This window comes from Barbus barbus, assembly GCF_936440315.1.
Source record: "Barbus barbus genome assembly, chromosome: 3".
Lineage (NCBI taxonomy): Eukaryota > Metazoa > Chordata > Actinopteri > Cypriniformes > Cyprinidae > Barbus > Barbus barbus.
The window spans coordinates 16,597,412-16,622,703 of NC_136731.1; the positions used below are offsets into that span (position 1 = coordinate 16,597,412).

At 37.1% G+C, this 25,292-nt stretch overlaps 2 protein-coding genes and 1 pseudogene across 3 annotated transcripts; all 3 read left to right on the plus strand.

Annotated features, from left to right (window-relative positions):
- Positions 1-1,672: 1,672 nt before the first annotated feature.
- LOC306858354 (methyltransferase-like 26) lies at positions 1,673-4,405 on the plus strand (annotated as a pseudogene). Its single transcript has 6 exons — positions 1,673-1,695; positions 2,520-2,685; positions 3,107-3,172; positions 3,276-3,344; positions 3,979-4,057; positions 4,349-4,405. The product of its transcript is annotated as a methyltransferase-like 26 (transcript).
- A 711-nt stretch (positions 4,406-5,116) lies between these two features.
- ankrd40 (ankyrin repeat domain 40) lies at positions 5,117-14,951 on the plus strand. Its single transcript, XM_079383048.1, has 5 exons — positions 5,117-5,545; positions 6,634-6,782; positions 8,462-9,022; positions 10,175-10,356; positions 13,237-14,951. The coding sequence occupies exons 1-5, from the start codon at positions 5,412-5,414 to the stop codon at positions 13,381-13,383; spliced, it is 1,173 nt and encodes a 390-aa protein (XP_079239174.1). The 5' UTR covers positions 5,117-5,411; the 3' UTR covers positions 13,384-14,951.
- A 6,870-nt stretch (positions 14,952-21,821) lies between these two features.
- On the plus strand, positions 21,822-25,025 carry wfikkn2a (info WAP, follistatin/kazal, immunoglobulin, kunitz and netrin domain containing 2a; the record flags this gene model as incomplete). The annotated part of the gene is made up of 2 exons (XM_079380982.1): positions 21,822-22,025; positions 23,511-25,025. 2 exons carry the CDS (start codon positions 21,822-21,824, stop codon positions 25,023-25,025), a joined length of 1,719 nt encoding a protein of 572 aa, XP_079237108.1.
- Positions 25,026-25,292: the final 267 nt, after the last annotated feature.

A 25,292-nucleotide genomic window follows, 5' to 3' on the forward strand; every position in this document is an offset into this window, starting at 1 on the left:
CATATAGCCTAATTCAGTGTAACGATAGTCCATATTCCAAAAAAATCCTGTCAGGCATTATTTACAGCAAGAATCATTAGATGATATTAAAAGACATCACAAGAGCCCCCCAAATGATGATTTTTAATCTACCAATCTTTCCCACTATCATTCAAACCACTAGGTCCACCCATTTGTCAGCAAGAAGTTTTTATTCATTTAAAATATGTGACCCTGGACCACAAAACAATGATAAGGATCTTTTTTTTTTTTCTTCTTTTTTTTTTAAATGAGATTTATACATCAGCTGAATAAATAAGCTTTCCATTGATGTATGGTTTGTTAGGACAGGACAATACTTGGCCGAGATTCAACTATTTGAAAACCTGAAATCTGAGGGTGCAAAAAAATCAAAATACTGAGAAAATCACCTTTAAAGTTGTCCAAATGAAGTTCTTAGAAATGCATATTACTAATCAAAAATTAAGTTTTGGTATATTTACGGTAGGAAATTCACTAAATATCTTCATGGAACATGATCTTTACTTATCCTAATGATTTTTGGCATTAAAGAAAAATAATAATTTTGACCCATACAATGTATTGTTGGCTATTGCTACAAATATACCCCAGCGACTTAAGACTCCATGGTTTTGTGGTCCAGGCCAGGGTCACATATAATAAAATTTAGTGTAATAACTTTTTCTTTTATATTTTTACAGGTCAGAATAAGTAGCCCATCTGTCACCAAATGGTGATGCAACATTATTTCACCCATATTTTGACATTTTATTTTCACAAGTTATGTAAAACATTAAAGCAGACACTTTACATGCATTTAATATGCTTTATATTTATATAAAACTACTTTTGTACATTTAATTTGATGCAGACACCAAAATGGGACATCTTGCCTTTGACCCATAGATAAAGTTTTAGTAAGTCACCAAATTAAACAAACACATAACTATCAGTCTTTTTGGTGCTGTTTTGGAGCTTGAACTGTTGTTTTTGTTACATTGTACTGCAACACATAATTCTACATAATATTCTAATGCATTATGGTTTGGCTTTCTTGTTATAATGGTGACAACTGAAGTATTCTTAATAGTATTCTGCACATCTGCAACACTTCTAGCACTGGTTAATACCACCGAGCTAAAAGAGAGCAAACTAAACCACAACTACGAGCTCACCCGAGTCATCTTCAGCTGTTTCTATTCTCCTTAGCTACTTCTAGAGTTCAGTTTTGTACAAGTAACATGTTTCTTTAAAAATGCATTCTTTTTCTCTTAGCATGTGAAGGCTGTTTCAATGGCTTGTGCAAAGCAGAAAACAAACTGGACCAGAGAGAAGCTGAAGCCCCATAGCAACTAATAAGACAAGTATTGATGTCTACACTCTCTGCAGCTCTAGCTGACTCCTAAAAATCTCGTAGTGATTCCAAACGTTTGCACAGACTCGTTCGACTTTAAGCGCCACTACTTTTTGAAGGCAAAAGGGAAGTTGAAGTGCGATGCATTATGGGATGTGGAATGTAATACATTGTACTCTAAATCATACTGCACTGAAGTTGAGATTGTGCATTAATAACAACAGCTGCTCAAAGGAGTGAATAGCAAACCTATAACAATAACAAACCTATTGGCTAAAAACTTATTTTTGCAACTTCGCAATTCTACGCTGTTACGAAATGAAGGAGCATCTGCATCTCATGTGACCTGGGGTGAGCTGCCATCATCGAAATGCATGAATTTGTTTTGGGCATTTGCACAATTTAGGAAGTGCTTCGGATCGCCGTACTTTGCATATTTTAAAGGTCTCGTTGGATTCTCGTCGCTTCTTCCAGTTGCTGTTATCTCTTCACGGTTTGCTCTTGGTTCCAGGAACTTGTCGCAGCGGATGTGTAAAATGCTGAATGCTGCAGCAGCCGACAGAAATAAAGACCCGATCCTCACTGTTTTAAAAAGCAGAGTGACATCCGACAGGCCTCTGGTCGCTCTGGAAATATCTTCTGGCTCTAGTCAAAAATAATAATAATAATAATAATAATTAAAGGCATTTCTCTCACCATTTATTAATAGTTTTACATTAAAGTTTGAGTTTTTGTCCCCAGCTAATTCACAGAAATTAAGTGATTAATTAAAAATAACTTAAGTATAGTCCAATTATAAACACTTCTGACAGAGCTGTGGGATAGTTCACCCAAAAATGAAAATTCTGTCCATTATTTGCTCACCTTCAAGTTGTTTTTCCAGCTGTTAGACACAAAAGGTGATATTTTGAAATGTTGGTAACCAAAAAGTTGACGGTAGCCATTGACTTCCAAAGGATGGAACAAAATACTATGGAAGTCAATGGCTACCGTCAACTGTTTGTTTACTAGCATCCTTCAAAATATCATCTTTTGTGTATAACACAAGAGAGAAACTCATACATGTTTGGAAAAACGGAGTAAATGACAAAATTTTAACTTTTGGGTGAACTACCCTTTAAAGGTTATTTTAAGAACCAATTTGTGATTTAAATTTGTGTTGCAGTATTGAGGCATATAGAGAGCATCATAAGCTGCAGAATGTAAAGCCCCCCCCCCACATCTATCTCGACGTGTCTCAGAGTTGGGAGAACTGGGCTGGAATTCAACCCGAGTCATGTGACCTCATCGTGAACATCAACATGATGCACATCTCACCTAAGGATAGGTCTGTCAGAAGATCCCACTTCTGACAGACCTATCCTTAGGGGAAGTCGTGGCCTAATGGTTAGAGAGTCGGACTCGTAATCCAAAGGTTGCGGGTTCGAGAGTCTCGGGCCGGCAGGGATTGTAGGTGGGGGAGTGAATGTCCAGCACTCTCTCCACCCTCAATACCATGACTGAGGTGCCCTTGAGCAAGGCTGCCCACTGCTCCGGGTGTGTGTTCACGGTGTGTGTGTGTTCACTGCTGTGTGTGTGCACGTTGGTTGGGTTAAATGCAGTGCATGAATTCCGAGTATGGGTCACCATACTTGGCTGTATGTCACTTCACTTCACCTCTGGCCTGCACAAGGGTATTACACTTGCTTACTATTGTTTCTCTTTCTCTATGTTTGTTGAATGTCTGCATAAACCTTTTTTCGCTTGTTTCAGGGTTTGTTTAATGGTGTTGGAAAAATACTGACGCCACAAGGATTGCTTCTGACTTTTGCTTCTGGGGTACTTGCAGCATGTTAAGCTGATTTTTTTTATTTTTTTTATTTTAATGCATTCGGTTACATTTATTGGCTTCTAATAGCTTGCATCTGATAATGTTTTGCAGCCTTATGCTTTCAATGGATCAATTACTCCTATAGAGTAATGTTGACTTTGACCACAGCTTGAGATACAGGTTAGTGATACAGGAAATCGCTTGCATCTGTATTGCGTAAGAAGATTCTTGACCAAATTTATTTCACTGGTGTGCAAAGACATGCTTGTAAAAAAAAAAAAATTAAAACCAGGCCATACGACACTTATAGTGTGTATAGATGGTCACTGCAATTCTCAAAATGTTTTTTGTGGATTTGCTCACCAAAAAAACCCTAATAATCTTAGCATTTCTCTTGTTTTCCATTAGAAACATCTAAAAGTTACTTAAGGTGTAAAGTCTTGTTTTCTTTAAAAAGACTATCAAAAATAAATTAAATAAAATTAAGTTTATGCTTTAATAACAAACCATTCAGGGAGGTAAGAAAAACCTTTTTTGCCTTTGAATTAAGTTTATTATTTTTTACCCCACTGATAGATATTTCTCTTGATTTAAGCATAAACTCATAGATTTATAGACCTAATAGTCATTTAGATTAAATTATATGTCATGTTTTAGGAACATTTAGATATTTGTACTGGAAAACAAAAAATACTGAGAAAGAAAGTAATTTTTTTGTGTTGTGATTCCCAAAGGATAACATCAAAGATCTTAATACAAGTTCTCTTACAATTTTACCCTGTGTCATATTGTTTTTAACAATTTTGTTTCATAGAAATCCAGAGTGGGGTCTAAGAGATGTGTCATTACTGAAAACACTGGGCCAGGAAAATGGACTGCGATTGGAAGAAATTGTAAGTGTTTTATTACCAAAATCAATAGTTTAATTCAAAATCTGGTGTAGTGCAGTGCATGCTAAATAAAAATATACTTTAAGATGCTATGGTCCATGTCAAGCCTCCTCATTAAAATTCTTGCTGTGAAGGTTTTTCTTAGAGGCTGAAATCCATTACTTGGCCATGATCCATTAATCTGACTTCATGCCTTATACACCTCGTTCTTGCTTTTGATTGGCTTGATAATGTGATGATTCACCACCTCGAGTCATCAAAGACTTGTAAATATTTCTGTTTTTGATATTCTAGGTTGATATGCCCGCCAACAACAAGTGTTTACTGTTTCACAAGGACAGTGTGGTTTAATAGAATAACACTGTATTTACATTTGAGTGGACTCTGCAGTGTTTTAACGGCTTAAAGTTACTGAATACTACAAAGGCTTTGCTGAAATTGATCACCACTCTCTTTCTGGAAAAGATGTGTTCTTGTAGGATGTATTGTTTCACACCAAAGGAAATTAATATTAATATTGATACAGCCATATCTATGAATTCCATCCTAATTGGTTATCTGGATTATAGCTCTGAAGTGTTATTTCAAGATTTACCATGCTAACCATAGTTTCTGCTAAGAATGTCTTGTAAAATCCACTTTAAGCTTGTTGACCAACCACCATGTGCCAAAAACAAGAAAGCTGATAAAATGTGTATTTTGAATGCTTTGGATATGCTTTTAAGCCAAATGCATACGTGTATATTTTTATCACATTGATGGATAATATCAGTTCTATCATAGTTACAATGAATGTGTGTACCAATAGCTAAACATGGAAATTCTCACATTTCAAGGCGAAACTTGTGCCTTTTTGTTTGAAATGTAATGAAACACTAATATTAGCTGCACTGTACATTTAATTGCTGCTCTTCCATTATGCAAGTGTCGTTCCTTGATCAATAAAGACTATCAGTGGATTATCTTGCACAGAGTTTGTTTATTGACTACAGATTTTGTATTCTTTGACCTCTGATCGGACTCTTATCTTAGTTTTTAAGTATGTTTTAGGAACCAAAGATCATGATCTGAAGGTGTTACACAGAAAATTGCCCCCAACATGGGAGGTGCAGCGGATACGAGTGGATTGCGGTAGTCGGCGAAAGATTATTTGAACACAGCCCGATTTATTATACTGTGCCGTTTTGAGCCGATTTCAATCTAAAGACTGTAAATAGACTCCACTGTCGACAATCCTCCGGAACAGACAGGAGTTTAAACCACGGCGGAGCAAGTTGAGTGGCTATTTTTGTATCCTGTCTTAAAAGCACAGTGTGTCAGTTCGTATGAAGCTTTTATTTCCATAAAGACTTGAATAATGTCCACGACATCGCTGGATAAAGAGCTGCAGGAGCGTCTGAGAGAGGCCAGTGCCATCGGAGACATTGAGGAGGTGAAGACTTTAGTGGAGAGCGGAGTCAACATCAACTCTCAGAATGAGATTAACGGATGGTGCGTATTAACACTGAGCCCACAGCCTGCTTTATATTTCATTTTCACGTTTATACACTTATATTCATATTTTCCTAAACAGCAATTCGCCTTCATTCTTAAAACGACAGAGCTTCTGGGCATAATTTATACTTGACAGTGCAGACATGGCCAGATATGTGACCCAGGGGGCGCAGTTTACCCCTTCATAAAGGATGGTTTACACAAAAATTAAAATTTGCTGGAATCTAGCTACTTACTTCCAGGCCATTCAAGATGTTTGTTTCTTCATCGGAACAGATTGGGAAATTTTGACGGCACCCATTCACTGCAGTGTTACATTTCTCCAAATCTGTTCTGATGAAGAAATAAACCCATCTACATCTTGAATGGCCTGAGAGTGATTTCATTTTAATTTTGGCATGAACTATACCTCACTACACTATCCATCCTAAATTCTATATGATATTAGTCATTTTCAATGCTATTTAGGGCAGACAGGGTGGATACTAGTATGCACATTGGGATGCAGGACCTCTCTTTTTCTGCAATATTAAAATGGTATCATTTTAATATGCAGAGGCAATATCGGATGAACCAATAGTGTGAGTTTGGGGCGGGATTTTATGTATTAGGCAGTTTGTAATTGCTAATCAATTCACTACCTTCTTGCACCTGATTGTTTTACATTGTAAAGTGTGTATGTTGCTTATAGTGTTACTTAACTCAGGTTTAAATGTGGCCTTAATAGGGTTTAAAATGCATCAGCCCAGGGTCATGATGTAATGCAGAAAGCCGTTTATAATGTGCAGAGCAGGACTGAGGAAAGCCGAGTAGTTTATGAGTGCTGTAGATAAGCCCTTACCTTTCATCTAGCCTGGCAGCATTCCTGATATACTTAATTAGACAGCCTGTCTTTAGGCTCTCTGTTTTCTCTCTGCGGATATTTGTTGAGCAGCTGAGTTGAGGTGTTAGATTTGTTCTGACGTTCATGCCAAGCCTTGACTGCTTTGTTTTAGTAATGCCTGAATGCATTCAAACTCATTTGACTGATGCAGTGCACGTTGCATACCATGTTTAAGAAGTTCTGATGTCCCTTGTTCATCCAGGACGTGTTTGCATTGGGCCTGTAAAAGAAACCAGAAACACATAGTGGCCTATCTGTTGAACTCCGGAGCCGACAAGGACGTTCTAACAGCAAAAGAAGAGTTGGCCGTTCAACTCACTTCCAAACCTGAAATCAGAAGACTGCTTGGAGGTATGTTTTCAGAAAACATGCCTTCTGTATCACAGGACATGATGTGTTAGGTGCTCGGATACTTTCTAAGCCCTCATATAAAGTCTAGATATTTACAGTCTATAGTCTAAATATTATGTTGACTGGTATATGTATACTAGAACAGGGTTTCTCAGCTTTGGCCCTCGAGGTCCACTTTCCTGCAGAGCTTAGCTCCAATCTTGGTTAAACTCACCAGCCTGTAACTTTCTAGTAATCCTGAAGCCCTTGATTATCTTGTTCAGGTGGGTTTAATAATTATGGTTGGAGCTCGAGGGCCGAAGTTGAGAACCTCTGCACTGGAATATAAATGCATGCGGATAGTATCCATTAATACTAATTGGGTATTAAATGTACAGCCCGATACAAATACTCCTATGCATTCATATGATTCACATTTATAAATTGATATACATTTGCATATTAAATCAAATGTCCTAAGTCTATTTTTGCACAATGCACAGTGTTTCAGTATTATGTTGGTTGTCGACTAATGTTGACACACAATTTTATTCAGTGTTCACATGATCAACAACATGGTCAATGTACAATGTACTTTCCTGAGATATAAAGATAATAAAAAAAAAATAATTTTATTAAAATATTAATAAAGATCATGTATTTTACAGAAGATCACATGTTTTATTATTTTAGTTGTTTAATATTGCGATGACAAATTTGTAGCATTCAAAACTATAGTTTTCAGTTTTTAATGATTTTTTTTTTTTTTGAAAAAAATATTACAGAATTTATCAGCCATAACATTATCAATTTTCATATTTGCATAGTATTAATTCTTAAACACTAAAATACATAATTTAAACCTTCCATCTTTCACTGTTTTGATATCTTGATCAACTTTTTAAAACTTTAGCTTAAAGTTAACCTTTACAAACACTACAAATTTAATAATGTTGTTAAATGTAATGTTTAGCCAATCTTAAAATGAATATCCATTTTCATATTGTACGAAATTACTATTGAATTTATGTTGTAGTGTTTTATTTTTTTTCAGATATTTAGACAAAATCATATAGAATTTTAATACTGACCATCATTGGCCATAATGGTATAATGTATCATTGAATTATCAATTTATTATAACACGTGACCCTGGACCACAAAACCAGTCATAAGTAGCACAGGTAGGCTATATTTGTAGCAATAGCCAACAATACATTGTATGAGTGAAAATTATATATTTTTTCTTTTATGCCAGAAATCATTAGGATATTAAGTAAAGATGTTCCATGAAGATATTTAGTGAATTTTCTACTGTAAATATATCAAAACTTAATTTTTGATTAGTAATATGCATTGCAAAGACCTTCATTTGGACAACTTTAAAGGCGATTTTCTCAATATTTAGATTTTTTTTGCACCCTCAGATTCCAGGTTTTCAAATAGTTGCATCTCGGCCAAATATTGTCCAATCCTAACAACCCATACATTAATAGAAAGCGTATTTATTCATTTTTAATATGCTGTGTAAATCTCAATTTCAACAAATTGCGTATGACTGGTTTTGTGGTCCATGGTCACAATTTTTGTACACTGTAATACACTAAAATGCAAAAAGAAAACAACACCTTCCATATATGCCCATTAAGCACTTTAATGTCCTTACACTGTCACATTAATGCTTGTCGCTCTGTCTCCAGTGGAAGAGGAAGACGTGCCTGAGGTGAAGGAACCAGAGCTGCCAATCATTCCAAACTATCTCTCCAACCCGCCTTTCCTGTACAGCAAGATGGATAATGACAACCTGAGCATAGCTCAGCGGAACGGCACCAACAATCATCCAGAGCCCCTGGAGTCAGAACCGGCGACTTTATCACCGACTCAAGAGCAGCAGCTTCCGCCTCAGCATCAGCAGCCCAAGAGCCTTTACTCAGACAGCCAGAGCCAGCAGGAGTTACCCTACATCCCCGTGGTGGAGCAGAACGGTGTGGTGAACGGCAGCCTGCCCATGGAGCTCTCCTCAGAGAATCATCACACCAACCACTGCGAGTTTACACATCCTCATCCTATAGCACAGAATGGCCCAGTGTGTCCCACGCTTCCTTCTCCCAGCGGAAGCAGCGGCCAGCCGCAGGTCCCCAGCACCAGCGTCACCCGGCAGCAGTCCATCACGCAGCAGATCAACTGCTCCCAGCTCGGTGGATCCATGCCGGCCTTCCAGCCCTTCTTCTTCACCAGCACGTTTCCCGTTAACGTACAAGGTACAGCGAGGATTTGTTTGGAAACTTGTTGATCAGTGAACTGAAGAGTATCTAAAGGCCCTTCCTTTCATATGATTCGATGCACCTCTAACCTCCACATGAAAAGCACTGCAGATAGCAACGCTGAAAGGCAATTTTATGAGGTTGCTAGGTAGCAAGAAAGCAGATAGTGTGGGATACACTGTAAATAGTGAAAGTAGTGTAAGAAAATGAAAGTAACATTAATCTGTTACTTTAAATTACTATAATTTTACTTAAATTTTTATATGAACACAATTGTAATAAAATAAGTTTCTACATTTTGTTAAAATTATATATTTATAATAAGATTTATAGTAACAGATTAATGCTAATGAATTATTTTTCATACACATTGTGTGTGTGTGTAGTAAAAATAAATGAAGAATAAAATATATATATATATATATATATATACATACACACGCACGTCATCAGCAAATCAGTAAGATTTTTAATCTTTAAACTTTTTAGTCTCTTGTTCTCACCAAGGCTGCATTTATTTGATCAGAATTATTACAATTAAAATTATTTTCTATTTCAATATTTGAAAATATAATGTACTCCTGTGATGCAAAGCTGTATTTCCAGCATCATTACTGCAGTCTTCAGTGTCACATGATCCTTCAGAAATCATTCTAATATGCTGATTTGCTGCTCAACAAATAAATGTTTAATATGGTTGTGCTGCTTAATATTTTTATGGAAACTGTTTCACTTTTTCCAGGAATCTTTGATGAATAGAAAGTTAAAAGAACAGCATTTATTTGAAATAGAAATCTAACATTAAAAATGTCTTTACTGTCACTTCAGATCAAGTTAATGCATCCTCACTAAACAAAAATATACATTTCTTTACAAAAAAATCCAAATGACCTCAAACAGTAGTGTATTTTACTCAAAATCACAGCTGCTCGTTTACATTTAAGGTGTTTTACACACATATTGACTTTAAAAAAAAAATGCATATCTGGTAAATTCGATCTTTTCAACACGACTTGAAAGGCAGCGATAGATCTCCACTAACAAGTTTGTGAACTCTTTCTATAAATGTACAAGCACTCAAACAGACCGGTTTGAGGAATTCAGAGAGATTCCTCAAGTCACAATCTCAGACTTGCCGTCTCTTCTCAGAGCTTGTCCTGAAGGTGCGTATCCAGAACACCAATGTCAGAGAGAACGACTTCATTGAGGTGGAGCTGGACCGGCAGGAGCTGACGTACCGCGCACTCCTCCGCGTATGCTGCCGCGAGCTGGACATCAGCGCAGAGCACGTGGAGAAGATCCGCAAGCTGCCCAACACTATGCTCAGAAAGGTGAGGCCTGAGACTATTAACAGCTAAGTCAAGTCACCCAGTGAGCTGCCTCACAACCTAGAGAGGCAGCTGCCTTCTAAGGTAGTATCCTAACAGAGAGCGATTTGGACACTCTACATTAGCAGTACACACATAGCAGCTCCACTTACAATTAAGCATTCAACCAGTTTACCATTAGCATGTTGATGTCAGACACAAAAAATGGTTAATTATTTTCAATTACAATAATTCAGTTTTCATTGAGAATTTTTGGTGTTTAATTGGAAAAATTGCTGTTATTTTTTTCCCAAATCTTGCAGCTCTAAACCTTAATTTACATGTCAGGAATAATATCTTAAAGCGGAATATGGGAACTTTAAGGGGCAGTTCACCTAAAAGTTAAATTGTCATTTACTCACCTTCGTTATTCCAAACCTGTTTGTGTTTTTCTTCTGTTGAACACAATAGAAGATATTTTTTGAAGACTGTTGGTATTTAAAAAAAAAAAAAAAAAGTTGACGGTAGCCATTGACTTGTGCTAGAATGTTGTTGGGCATGACAAGAGAGTTTTGCATTGTCATCCTGGTGGCAGTATTGTTGTTTGATCTTGACAACACTTCCTGCACAAATGCATATTTCTAGCTGTTGGTGGAGGAATGGGGATTTGGATCTGTTCCTCGTGGTTTAGTTTGGGCCTCTTGGTCATCTTGATGCTACGTAAAAGTGACATTCTGTTTGGTTGAGCAAGATCCTGTTTAAGCATGTCTGCATCTACAGATGAGGTTGTTTGAACTGGTAAATCTGAGCTGTGTTTTTTAACATTGAGTAGAATGCAAAAAGAGCGACAGACTTGCATTCTAATGGCTGAAATCTGACAGTACTTTTGGCCATTTTTTTAATATATATCTGCAGCAGACACTAGTGTAGTTGAGTTTTTAGTGTTTTTAAACAGAAAATGATGGGTACAAAAGCCTCAGGCAAAAATTCTTCTACAGCGCACTGAGCTGAACAGCCCTGCTGCATCATGGGAATGTCTCTAGTAGCGTTACCTGTCATTTGCTGTCTCAAAAACAACAGAGGAATGGAGGGTACTTCAGATTAGGACTGCACGTTAGTGATTAAATGGCTAATCTTGATTTAGCGCACAAATTATAATCACGGTTATTAATCATGATTGTCATTTTAGAAATTTCTTTTTAGTTTGTCAGAATTATTGCACAGTGCACATTCACATGCACCAATGGTTTATTTTACCTAAGCAAGCTTTGATGCACTATATTTAATGATTATATCTCATAAATAAACACTGTTTACATAAAAACAAGAGGCTTGCAGTGAATGTGAAATACCTAATATTAAAGGGATAGTTCACCCAAAAATTAAAATTATCCCATGATTTACTCACCCTCAAGCCATCCTAGGTGTATATGACTTTCTTCTTTCAGACGAATTCAGTCAGAGTTATATTAAATGTCTTTGCTCTTCCAAGCTTTATAATGGCAGTGAATGGTGTTCAAGATTTTGAAGCCCAAAAACATGTCCGTCCATCAAAAAAAAGGCTCCAGGGTGTTAATGTAGGCCTTCTGAAGCAAATCATTGCATTTGTGTAAGAAAAATATCCATATTTAAGACTTTATAACTCGTAATCTCTAGCTTCACAAGAGTAGTGTTCCAGTGGATGACGGAGGACATAGGTGTAGCATAACTATCCCTTCAACGCCAATAACTCCAAATTGTTAATGTTTACTATTTAAAAAAAGTGAATTTATTCAGCAACCACAATCACGAGAAATATAGTTGAGAGTCATGCTCTGATTTATTACACTTCAGGCTTTCTGACCGGTTTGAATGCAGCAAATGGCCATTTGAAAAAAAAAGACTGACTGATACACACTTTCATCTGAGCGAAATTTTACAATGAGCTGGGCAAAAATGTATCCATTTAAGAGAAAAGTTCTGAATGGGGGGGGGGGGGGGGTTTCTTGACATCTGGCAACCACATGCTTTAAAGGAACACTCCACTTTTTTTGGAAATAGGCTCATTTTACAACTCCCCTAGAGTTAAACAATTGAGTTTTACCGTTTTTGAATCCATTTAGCTGATCTCCGGGTCTGGCGGTAGAACTTTTAGCTTAGCATAGATCATTGAATCTGATTAGACATTAGCATTTGGTCATCAAAAATGACCAAAGAGTTTTGATAATTTTCCTATTTAAAGCTTGACTCTTCTGTAGTTACATTGTATACTAAGACTGACGGAAAATGAAAAGTTGTGATTTTTTTTAGGCCGATATGGCTAGGAACTACACTCTCATTCCGGCGTAATAATCAAGGAACTTTGCTGCCGTACCATATGTGCAGCAGGCGCAATGATATTACGCAGCGCCTGAAAGTAGTCCCCAGCTAGGTAACTAGTTATGATATATCTGGGGACTACTTTCAGGCGCTGCGTAATCATTGCGCCTGCTGCACCCATGGTACGGCAGCAAAGTTCCTGGATTATTACGCCAGAATGAGAGTATAGTTCCTAGCCATATCGGCCTAGAAAATCACAACTTTTCATTTTCCGTCAGTCTTAGTACACGATGTAACTACAGAAGAGTCAAGCTTTAAATAGGAAAATTATCAAAACTCTTTAGTCATTTTTGATGACCAAATGCTAACGGTCTAATCCGATTCAATGATCTATGCTAAGCTAAGCTAAAAGTGCTACCGCCAGACACGGAGATCAGCTGAATGGATTCAAAAACGGTCAAACTCAACTGTTTAACTCTAGGGGAGTTGTAAAATGAGCCTATTTCCAAAAATAAGTGGAGTGTTCCTTTTAAGCTTAAATATACAGCCCCATTCCAGATCATTCAACACTACATATGTTTAAATGTATGGGTGTTCTTTTAACAGGATAAAGACGTGGCACGGCTACAGGATTTCCAGGAGTTGGAGGTGGTGCTGGAGAAAACCGAAAGCTTGTCTCTGTTCTCTGGAGGTCAGGGAGGTCTGACCGACAGGCCCTGCTACAACATGAAGGCCTCCAGGCTGACCTACTAGCTTCACAGACTCAGAGAGGTTTATCTGGGACCTGCTTCCTGAAATCCCAAACACACTTCAGATCCCAAAATATGCTCCCATGTTGGGTTGGTAAACGGTTCATATAAGATGTTAGCCTTATTCCTCCTCTCCTTCATTAACAGATGTATCTTTAGTGCCTCCTCCGTTGTAACCATAGATAGATAGATTGTTCTACGGGTTTGACTTGTTCTGAGGTGGATGGGGTTTTCAGTTTGAATATTCAAATCCATTCAGCTCACGACTGGACTCTTGCATACTGTCAGGCCGTGGGGCGTTCAGATCCATCCCACTGCCTTGCCTTCATATCGGGTCACTGTGTGAGAGTAGGCATTTCATCATACATCCAACAAATGTACACTGTCCTATCGCAAGAGGTCTGTCCAACATGCTGGCCAATCAGTTGTGTAGTGGTTTGTATGCCTGCATTGATTGGAGGAAGCCACGCTAATTTCACACCAATGCTTCAAAATCAAAAAATGTTTTGTTTGCCAGACAACTCTCTGTGCACTTTACCAAAACCTTGCCATTATGAGGGAAGCGTCCTTTATATTTAACCCTTGAGAATTCAGTGCTGTATTTTGAATGCTGTTCTATCAGTCACTGTAAGCCAAATAACTCGTTCTATAAACTAGCATGGACTGTTTGGAGTAGATCGGCCTCGTGTATGACTGCAAAATGTCCTTGTTTCTCTTTAACTTAATGATGTAGCAAAAGATTTCTTGGTTTTCCCCTAGGATGAGCTGAATTGGAGAGGACTAATAGGATATTTAACCACTGAGAGCTTCCAGTCAGCATCATATTGACTTCCCTTGAGTGCTTAGTTCTCATATATTTGAGAAGCAGGATCTGTGTTCAAGATATAGAGGTAATAGTAGTGCCATTTTACTAAACACTTCACTGCAGTGTTGATTATGAACACAAAATAAATTTCTGGTTGCATTTTTGGTGGGGAATGCTTGAGGTTAGGTTTAGAAGCGGCGCATAAACACTACTTTGTTGTAAATTAGCTTTTTGACTCGATAGAGTTTGTGTTACTGTGAGAAGAATTTCTAAAGATTTGTCTTACGAATTGTTTTTAGTTTTCTCCGTCTAACCAAGCATACGATCATTAAATATTTGTTAACAATATGCTACTATTGTTGAGATGTAACATTAGCCCCTTGAAAAGACATTGATAAATTATTGACATTGGGTTTTGTTTTTTTTTGTTTTTTATGTGCAGTTTTTAGTATTATATAATACTAGAATCTGAGAATTAAAAGAAGTATTATACACTTCAGTCGAATTGATTTCTGTTCTTTCATATGTTTTCAATTAACTAAAAGACCGCTGGGAAACCATTTTTGCTTTTTATGTTTCTGTGTTTGTGTCGTTTGACATTATACAGCATATATTAACCTAGATTACTGTGTTTTTTTTTTTTTTTTTTTTTTTTTATAAAAATATAAAGTTTTTAAAATTCACACACACACACGCATACATGTATATATTCCGGAAATGTTGGGACGTTTTTTAAATTTGAATAAAATGACAACTAAAAGAATTTCAAATCACATGAGCCAATATTTTATTTACAATAGAACATAGATAACAAATATTTAAACCAAATTAAATTTTACAATTTTATGCACAAAATGATCTAATTTCAAATTAGATGCCTGCTACAGGTCTCAAAATAGTTGAGACGGGGGCATGTTTACCATGGTGTAGCACAGGGGTGGGGAACATTGATCCTGGAGGGCTGGTGTCCCTACAGAGTTTAGCTTCAGAATGCAGTTAGGTATTTTTTTTTTTTTTCCCAGGGTTTTTCAGTGTTGGAGCTAAACTCTGCAGGAGAGTGGCCCTCCAGGATCAACGTTCCCCAGCCCTGGTGTAACATCTCCTCTTATTTTCAAAACAGTTTGAAGACGTCTGGGCATCGAGGTTATGAGTTTTGATGTTGGAATTTGGTCCCATTCTTGCCTGATAAAGGTTTCCAGCTGTTGATGGTTCGTGGTCATCTTTGACGTATTTTTCGTTTAATGATGCGCCAAATGTTCTCTATAGGTGAAAGCTCTGGACTGCAGGCAGGCCAATTCAGCACCCGGACTCTTCTACTACAAAGCTATGTTGTTGTAATGGCTGCAGTATGTGGTTTTGCATTGTCCTACTGAAATAAACAAGGCCTTCCCTGAAATAGACGTTGTCTGGAGGGGAGCATATGTTGCTCTAAAACCTTTATATACCTTTCAGCATTCATAGTGCTTTCCAAAAAGCACTATAAGCTGTCCATATCGTATGCACCCCCATACCATCAGAGATGTTGGCTTTTGAACTGAATGCTAATAACACGCTGGAAGGTCTCCCTTCTCTTTAGCTCGGAGGACACGGTGTCCGTGATTTCCAACAAGAATGTCAAATTTGGACTCGTCTGACCATAGAACACTTTTCCACTTTGAAACAGTCCATTTTAAATGAGCTTTGGCCCACAGGATGTGACGGCACTTCTGGACCATGTTCACATATGGCTTCCTTTTTGCATGATAGAGCTTTAGTTGGCATCTGCAGATGGCACGGTGGATTGAGTTTACCGACAGTGGTTTCTGGGAGTATTCCTGGGCCCATTTAGTAATGTCAATGACCGAATCATGCCGATGAGTGAAACATTGTCGTCTGAGGGCCCGAAGACCACGGGCATCCAACAAAGGTCTTCGGCCTTGACCCTTTCGCACAGAGATTTCTTCAGTTTCTCTGAATCATATATAACTATTAAATACACTACTATATAATGTATTACATTTAAACAATATTTATTACATTAAGTTTTTTTTCTTATTTAAAACATTTAAAAGCTTTTATAATATTGTTTTATGCAGTATAAAGTGACTTATGTTTTTCAACCCTTTGAAGTTAGTTGATTTTAATAGTTAGAGAAACTTAGTCATGTTCTAGAGTTCAAATACAGCTTGGCTTGCAACATTTGAATATTTTGTCCATTCTCAGTACTCTTATACAACAAGAACAGTGTGTTTTTGAACAAACAAGGGACAAAAGGTGAGTGCGTTCAAATGCACATGCCTTGAACGTGTCTTTCTTTAGGTTTAATAAAGAAGAAATCCAGTGCAGCATGCCATTGCTTAAGTTTGCCAATAGAGGACAGGCTTCGTCTTGTAGAAATGAGACTCCAGATAGTGCTAATGCTCTCTGTAGAAGGAAGGAAGTGTTTCCACTCCATTAAACTCTTCTGTAGGCTCCACACAACATATCAGAGTTGCTGGACTACATGCAGTCACCAGCATATGCCCCGTTTCACAGACAAGGCTTAAGCCTAGTCCACGACTAAAATGTAAGTCTGAGCTGTTTCAACTGAAAGAAACCTGCACTAATTGATCTTGAAATATGTCAGTGCCCTTGTTTAGTCTCAATATTCACACCAGTAATGTTTTTTTCTAAGGCATGTCTATAAAAATTACTTTAAAATCCTAATTGAACTATGGCCTAGTCCTGGCTTAAGATAAACCCATGTCAAACCGGGCCATAGGATGCCAAATTTAGCTTTGGATCAGAGTTTGAGAAGAAATGTTTTCACTAGTTTGAAATTCAAGTTTAAAATGCAGAAGAATGGAGAATAAATAAAACCGCTTGTTAGATTTGCATTTTAATTGAATGTCTCATTAAAATTGGCTATAGGGGTTTTGGTCATGCTCATGGAAGTACAAAGAAGTAGAAGTAGCCAAGAGCTTTCATAAATCTTAAGATTTAATGCAGACGATGTTCTCGGTTTGAGCAGTAGAGTGTGACTAGTCCTCTTAAAGTCAGTTGTACTGAAAAAATGCAGATGTTTCTAAAAACTAATAAAATATTCTTTGTAAGATTGGTGTCATATTATACCGAAACTCTGATGGAAGTTTTATTTCAACTTGTGAATTTGTTCGCATCAACCTATATGACAAATCAGGGACTAACTCGGTTCACCAACTGCCCTTTGACCTTTTTCACTCAGTTGCACATTTTAGGGAAACGCTATAGATCACACAAGCATGCAGGCCTCTCAAGACAACAGGAAATAACAGAGGAAATTACACTAGAATCCTTGTATTTGTCCAGGAACTAAAAAAATGTGTGAATGTTCCAATGCAAACTATCCATTGTAACTAGTATCCCAAGAAAAGCATATAAACAACTGTGGTCGTATCAAAATAGAAAATGTGGAAAGTTCCTGAAGATGCATTGTTCTCAGCTTGGTTATGTTTTTATGTTTTCATACCACACCACATACCTTGCCCCTTATGGTGAAACTAGCATGAGATCTCGCTCAGTTGTCAGTAAACACCTGCCTTCTCAGTAGGTCTGTCTCAAAACCAGACATCCAGCTGCATGTGGTAAACTCTGCTGATCAGGGAACAGCTGTCTCGTATTAACCTCAACTAATCGCCATAAGACAAAATGATGAACTGCTGAGGAAAAAAAGCGTGTGGGTGTGGATATATATGTGTGTATATAATATATGTTTATTAATTGTTTGTAACTATATATATATATATATATATATATATATATATATATATATGAATAATAAATTATATAGCATATATTAATTTGCTATTTTTTATAAATATACTATTGTTTATTTTTAATTCATTATGCTATTGTTCACAAACAGAACCTTACTGTAAAGTGTTTTATTGTAACACACACACACACAAAAAATACAATCTATATATAGATTTGTTCTTGAAATGTCACATTATGTGAAAACAGAATAACTATAAAATATATACATCATTATAATTATTAAATGTGTGTGTGTGTGAGAGAGTACATTTAAAACATTTAAAGATGTTTATAATATATAAGCATACATGTTTTTAATTAAAAACATATGAAATAGATGAATGTTAATATACAAATATTATGTATATAAAAATATTAGCTGTTAAATATATACATAATTATGTTTTTTAAGTATATATAATTCAATTTTCTTTAATATACATTCAAAACTGAATTTCTGCACATTACAAAATCAATCTATGTGTGTGTGTGTGTGTATATATATATATATACATGCATACAGTATACACACAAATATACTGTAGATATATACTGTAGAGAGAGAGAGAGATAGATAGAGAGAGAGATAGATAGATAGATAGATAGAGAGAGAGAGAGAGAGAGACAGACAGACAGATAGATAGATAGATAGATAGAGAGAGAGAGAGAGAGAGAGAGAGACAGATAGATAGACAGATAGTAGTTTAATGTAGTTTGACGAGATGGAGCATATAAATATTTTACTTCCTAATTGTGGCCTTTTTTTACATAGTGGATATATTGCCCTAAACAAAGAAAGTCTGAGGCAATTTTTTCTTAAATGAAAACAGATCTCATGTGTCCTCCAGATGTAGCAACACACACTCTGCACCTCTTGCATAAGAACAGCCTGCTGTGTTGAGAATCGACAGTGACATTGAATCACCGGTCACCCTGCTGCGTGTGTGGAGGTGGCTCGTTTCTAGAAAGAACTTTTTAAACAAAGCTCAGCTGAGTGTTGCTAACTCTTTTGTGTGCAAGTCAGATGATATAATGAGCTTATGAGAGGTAATAACACGTTGATTGTTTTTTTATGACCCTTCCTGCGGGTGGGGAACCCTGGCATACAGAGAGCGTTAATACCTTTCAGAAAGCTCATAAGTTGACACAAAAGATTCAGCTTTCAGTGGAAGTGCCGTTAAATCACTCCTCTGCTGCGGTGCATTGATTTATTGCAGGTGGTACATGTTTTCACGAATTAAAACGGAGACAGCTGCACATTTCTGTCATTTTGCACTATATAATGTGTTATTCTCAAAATATCAAACTGTTCTGGATGGACTTGTGAATTCACAGTCATATGTGACCCACAAAACCAGTCATAACGGGTATATTTGTAGCAATATCCAACAATACATTGTGTGGGTCAAAATTATCGATTTTTCTTTATGCCAAAAATCGTTAGGATATTAAAGATATTTTGTAAATTTCTTTCCGTAAATATGTCAAAACTTAATTTTTGATCAGTAATATGCATTGCTAAGAACTTCATTTGGACAATTTTAAAGGCGATTTTCTCAATATTTCGATTTTTCTTTTGCACCCTCAGATTCCAGATTTTCAAATAGCTGTATCTCGGCCAAATATTGTCCAATCATAACAAACCATACATCAATGGAAAGCTTATTTATTCAACTTCCAGATAATGTATAAATCTCACATCCCCTTATGGTTTTGTGGTCCAGGGTCACATGTAAAAGATGGATTTGATTCAGTTTTTTTGCATATAAATTCATAAGTTGTCAAAATTGTGCCTGCTTTCTCAGAAATGTCTATAAAAGATGGAACTGAAGTGATTCCAGGTCACAAGCCGCATGTTATTTACATAGTGATTTATATAGTTATTGTTTTTGTTTCATTGAAATGATTTCAGTTAGCTACTAATAATCATTTTCTTAGAAATTATCAAATATTTTTAATCATTTACATTTTGTTTTAGAGAGTTGTGACTCTCTTATTTTATCAGCTCTTGATGACACTATATAGGGAGACTAAAAACACTGTAAGCCAGTTTCATATGCAGTCTGGTGTTTATTGCTGACAGCATTGGTTGTATGTTTGAAGCACATGACCTCTACTCTGTACCCTCACAGCTGGAGGTAACGTTCCCATGCCTGCTAAAGTCAGATGGGACACAGACTAATTTTTGGGTGAATATGTTCCTGGCGGCAGTGTATTTATTGGTATTTTAAGTCTGAACATCACTTGAAGACTTTTAAAATTTGTGTTTACTAACATGTGGCAGTCAGATATTATGTATGTTCAAATTATAATATAGTTATACTACCATTAAGTGTACATATTGGGGCTCAGTAAGACTTTTAAAAAAGAACATATACTTTTATTTAACAAGGCTGTATTTCAAACAAATGCTGTTCTTTTGAACTGTAAAGTTTCCAAATGTATTCAACATTTTATTATTCTTTGGTGCCAGAATGATGGTAATTATAATTTGCTTAAGCTACACTGTATCTATTTTCACAATTACAAAGAAAACAGATAAGTAACATTGAATTAAATGTTACATTTTAAAGTACAAAGACTGAAATAGTATTTTATTGTATATAATCTTTGTTTTATTTACAACTTTGAAAATATTTAAATATTTTATATTATATATCACATATATTATTTACTTAAATATTTTAAATAAGTAGTAGGCCTATATGTTTTCGTATCTGGCAAGTTTTATCTATATTATTAATTAACCATACATTAAATGCCATACAAAAGAAATTTACTATGAAAAGTGTTGGTTAAGTTACTCTAAAAAAGTAATTAATTACTAGCTGCTAATTACATCTTCAATGGTGTACTAATTACACTCTACAAAAAGTACTTTCTAAATCCTGTATCAGACCAGTTGAACAACACTGCTCTTTTAATTCTTAAAAAAAAAAGAAAATCATATAAAACTGCATAAATTACTCTTGAACTGACCATAGTATTTAAAGAGAGACGGTTATATTAAAAATGTACATTTTAACATTAGATGTTAAATCCACTACTGTTTTATATAGAATTGTTCTATACAGTTTTCAATGCAATTACTTCAGAAGTAACTGTAATCCCTTTACTTTCAATGGAAAACGTAATTAATTTAAATTACAGTACTTAGTAATGCATTACACTCCACACTGACTGTAACCAGTTCCAACTAGTCAGTTCCTAATTCTTTAAGTAAGCATTCAACTCAGACTGTCAGGTTTTAAAGAAAGTTTCCCTCTCGTAATTCCAACTTTATAGTGCATTCAAGTGTACTCAAATTACATTTTGATATGATTTGAACATGCGAAGCGGCGAGTGTGGCAACATACCATCTGAAATGTTTATCTTTGCATACTGCTAGTACTCCACATGCTAGGCTACTTCAAAAGAAACTGAGTGGCCAGTTTTCAGTGTACACTGCGCAGTGTGCACTATGCAGTAGGCACCAGCTGTCCATTCAAACATAGCCGACGACGACCTCTTGTTGGGTAGTGAAGAGTTAAAAGGTGCTCTAGTGCGTCACGCAGGTGCCTCATGCGTCTTAAATATCAAAGGCATTCGAGAAGTTAGTGTACCCTTCACTGTGCGACGCAACATTAGCAAAAAAAGGTAGTTAGGCTTTGTTTACAAGTATATGAAATGATTAGTAATAGGGTTGAACACGCCGGCGCTGATGAACGTCGCGCGCGCATCGACCTCTCCTCCACTCTACAAACCTCTTGAGCGGATCACACGTCCTCCACTTTATCCGGGGTCCCCACTTACTTGTGCCCTGTTTTACGCACAGGGAAGTAACTGCGTAGGTTTTTGACCCCTGGGACTTTTTCTTCTTCGAAAGGACTTTTTATCGCGTGGATATGTGGTGGATGCTGTTTCCCAGATGGATCTGGTTTTTGTTTGGACAGTTCTGCGTCTTGCGTTTGGACTTGCGCGCCAGAGCGATGCCAATGATCCTCTCCAAAGTGGTTTATTCTCACGCGGGAATGTGTCCCAACGAGATGAACCCCAACCTGTGGGTGGATGCCATGAGCACCTGCTCCCGAGAGTGCGAGTCCGACCAGGTGAAGTTAAGATGCTCCATTACAACATCTCTCTGTTTGTAGCATATGGCTTTAAATTGGAAAAAAAGTAACTTTTTTTAAATACTAAAATATAGTTTTGCAGTTTCTAGTTTTCGTACTATTTTGAGACTACGGTTTCGTGAAATTTGCCACCGTTGGTAAACATTGGTAATTTTAATATATTAATTTGTAATGTAACGACAACATTTTGGAAGAAACTATGGTTAGCATTGTATATTTGAACACATTTACAATGCTAACCATAGTTTTACGCCGAAGTACCATAGTTGCTTTAATTCTTGTCAGCCTATAGTAAAACTGTGGTGAAAAGTAACAGAGACAGAAAAATTCAGAAAATATAAAAATAATAGTTTATTATAATTAATAATAATTCCAATAACAGTTATTTCTGCAGAAACTATGGTTAGCATGGTGAATTTGATCAAACGATTATATATATATATATATATATATATATATATATATATATATATATATATATATATATATATATATATATATATGAAGAGTTTATTTGCAAAAACAGATAACTCCGGGTTTTTTTTAATTGTCAAAAAACATGTTTTTTATGTTATGTTTTTATTGTGTTAGTTAGCTGTTTTTTAGTTATTTTTTAACTTTGTCAAAATAACCCAACTGCAGTTTGATTGAGATTAATTGGAATGCACCATGAAAAAACACGATTTCTGAGAAATGTTATCTGTTTTTGCAAATTAACTCTTCATGTGTGTGTATATATATATATATATATATACACATGAAAAGTTAATTTGCAAAAACAGATATATATATATATATATATATATATATATATATATATATATATATATATGAAATGTATATGTGGACTATAAAAACAGTCAAAATGGGCAATTTTTTATGTTTATGGTAGGAAATTTACTAAATATCTGCATTGAACATGATCTTTACTTATTATCCTAATGATAACGATAATTTTGATATATATGATATGTATACACACACATATACATATATACATAAATGGATATAAAACATGTTATTTGATTATTTAATTCTTAGCCACCACTGTCATCAAAAAAAGATGACAGAAAAATAACAGAAAAAACTATGTGGAGATATTAATTATTTTGTGATTTTACTGTAGTAACAAATAGGTGTTTGGCTGTAACCATGGTTATCATGGTAATTTTTGTAAGGGTGTATTTGCAGCAAAAAAAAAAAACACATCTAGATGTCATTAAATGTTGCAAATTGACTTTGCTTTGCTATAAAACCAGAAAATGTCTGCATACCTTTTATGAATGTATTTTGTTCCATTGTTTGAATTCAGTTAAAAACTTTTAACCCTTTTTAACTTTTAAGCCTTTACCCTATGCTAACATGGAAAAAAATTGACTTCTAACAAACATACATTTTCAGACATGCTAATAACTTCCACAAACTTTGGGCGCACTCCTAATGAGCCTTTTTTTGTTCCTTCAGGACTGTGAGCCATTTGAGAAATGCTGTCCAAATGTTTGCGGACACAAGAGCTGTGTGGCTGCCCGCTACGTGGACATTAAGGGAAGGAAAGGTCCAGTGGGGATGCCTAAAGGGGTCACCTGTGACAAATTTATGTGCACCCAGCAGGGTTCAGAGTGTGAAATCTGGGACGGTCAGCCGGTGTGCAAGTGCCGGGACCGTTGCGGACGGGAACCCTATTTCACATGCGCCTCGGATGGCATGACCTACTACAACAAGTGTTACATGGACGCCGAGGCCTGTACCAGGGGCGTCACCCTCACCGAAGTTACCTGCAGGTACCACTTTAGCTTGTCCAACACCAGTCCTCTTCCAGCGGAGACCACCGCTCGGCCCACCACCGCCCATCTTGAGACCACACCCATGGACGTTCAACGTCCCATCATGGTCAGTAACCCAGCACACAACTTTGTGTTCGTGGGCGAAACGGCCAGCTTCCTCTGTGAGGTCACGGGAAAACCGAAGCCGGCGATTACGTGGGAAAAGCAGATAGAAGGTAAAGAGAACACTGTAATGCAACCCAACCACGTGCAAGGAAACATAGTAGTTACTAACATCGCCCAGCTGGTCATATACAACGCCCAGCTCCAGGATGCCGGCATCTACACCTGCACTGCCACAAACCAGGGTGGATCTGTGCAAGCCCATTTCCCGCTCTCTGTGGTCCCCAGGGAGCAGAGCAACCTGGAGCCGGTCATGAATTCAACACGCTTACCTGCCGAGGAGTGTCTAAAAACACCTGACATGGGCGACTGTGGAGAGGAGAGCATGAAGTGGTACTACGAAGCCAAGCGTAACAATTGCTTTACCTTCACCTACAGCCAGTGCAATAAAAACCAAAACCATTTCGATACCTACGAGTTGTGCATGCTCTCCTGTGGAGCGGAGCTTGCTGCTCCTTGCTCCCTGCCTAGCGTACAAGGTCCCTGCAAGGCTTACAAACCACGCTGGGCTTACAGCCACGCACTCAAGAAATGTCAGTCGTTTGTTTATGGAGGCTGTGGAGGCAACGAGAACAACTTTGAGAGCAAGGAAGCCTGTGAGGAGATATGCCCCTTCCCGAAGACTCATAACTGCAAGCCATGCAAACCCCGGCACAAGATGGTCCCGAGCTTCTGCAAGAGCGACTTTGTGGTTTTGGGACGCATTTCGGAGTTGACTGAGGACCACGACTCCGGCCACGCGCTCATCACTGTGGAGGAGATCTTGAAGGACGAGAAGATGGGGCTACGGTTCTTCGGGCAAGAACCTCTGGAGGTGACGCTGCTCAACATGGACTGGAACTGTCCCTGTCCAAACATAACGAGAGCCGAGGGACAGATGATCATCATGGGGGACGTTCACAATGGCATGGCCGTGCTGCAGCCCGACAGCTACGTGGCCACTTCCAGTGTGCGGCGTGTTCGAAAACTCCGTGAGGTTATCAACAAAAAGACTTGCGATGTTTTGAAGGAGTTCAGCAGCACAAAGTACTAGGACGCTTATGTTATTTGAATCTCTGAATATACTAAACTGGGGGAGTCAAATCCTGCTCATGAAGGGCCACTTTCCTGCAAAGTTAGCTAGAGTGAAACTCTGCTGGAAGCTGGACCGCCAAGAGCAGGATTGGACCCCCCTGTCCTAAACCAACATTCCTGCCTCTCACCTGCTTTTCTTCAGGAAGCAGACTCACAAACTTGACTTGTAGAATCTACAATCATATGTCGTGCTTCTGCTGCAGCATGGAGCTGCTTATCCATGGAC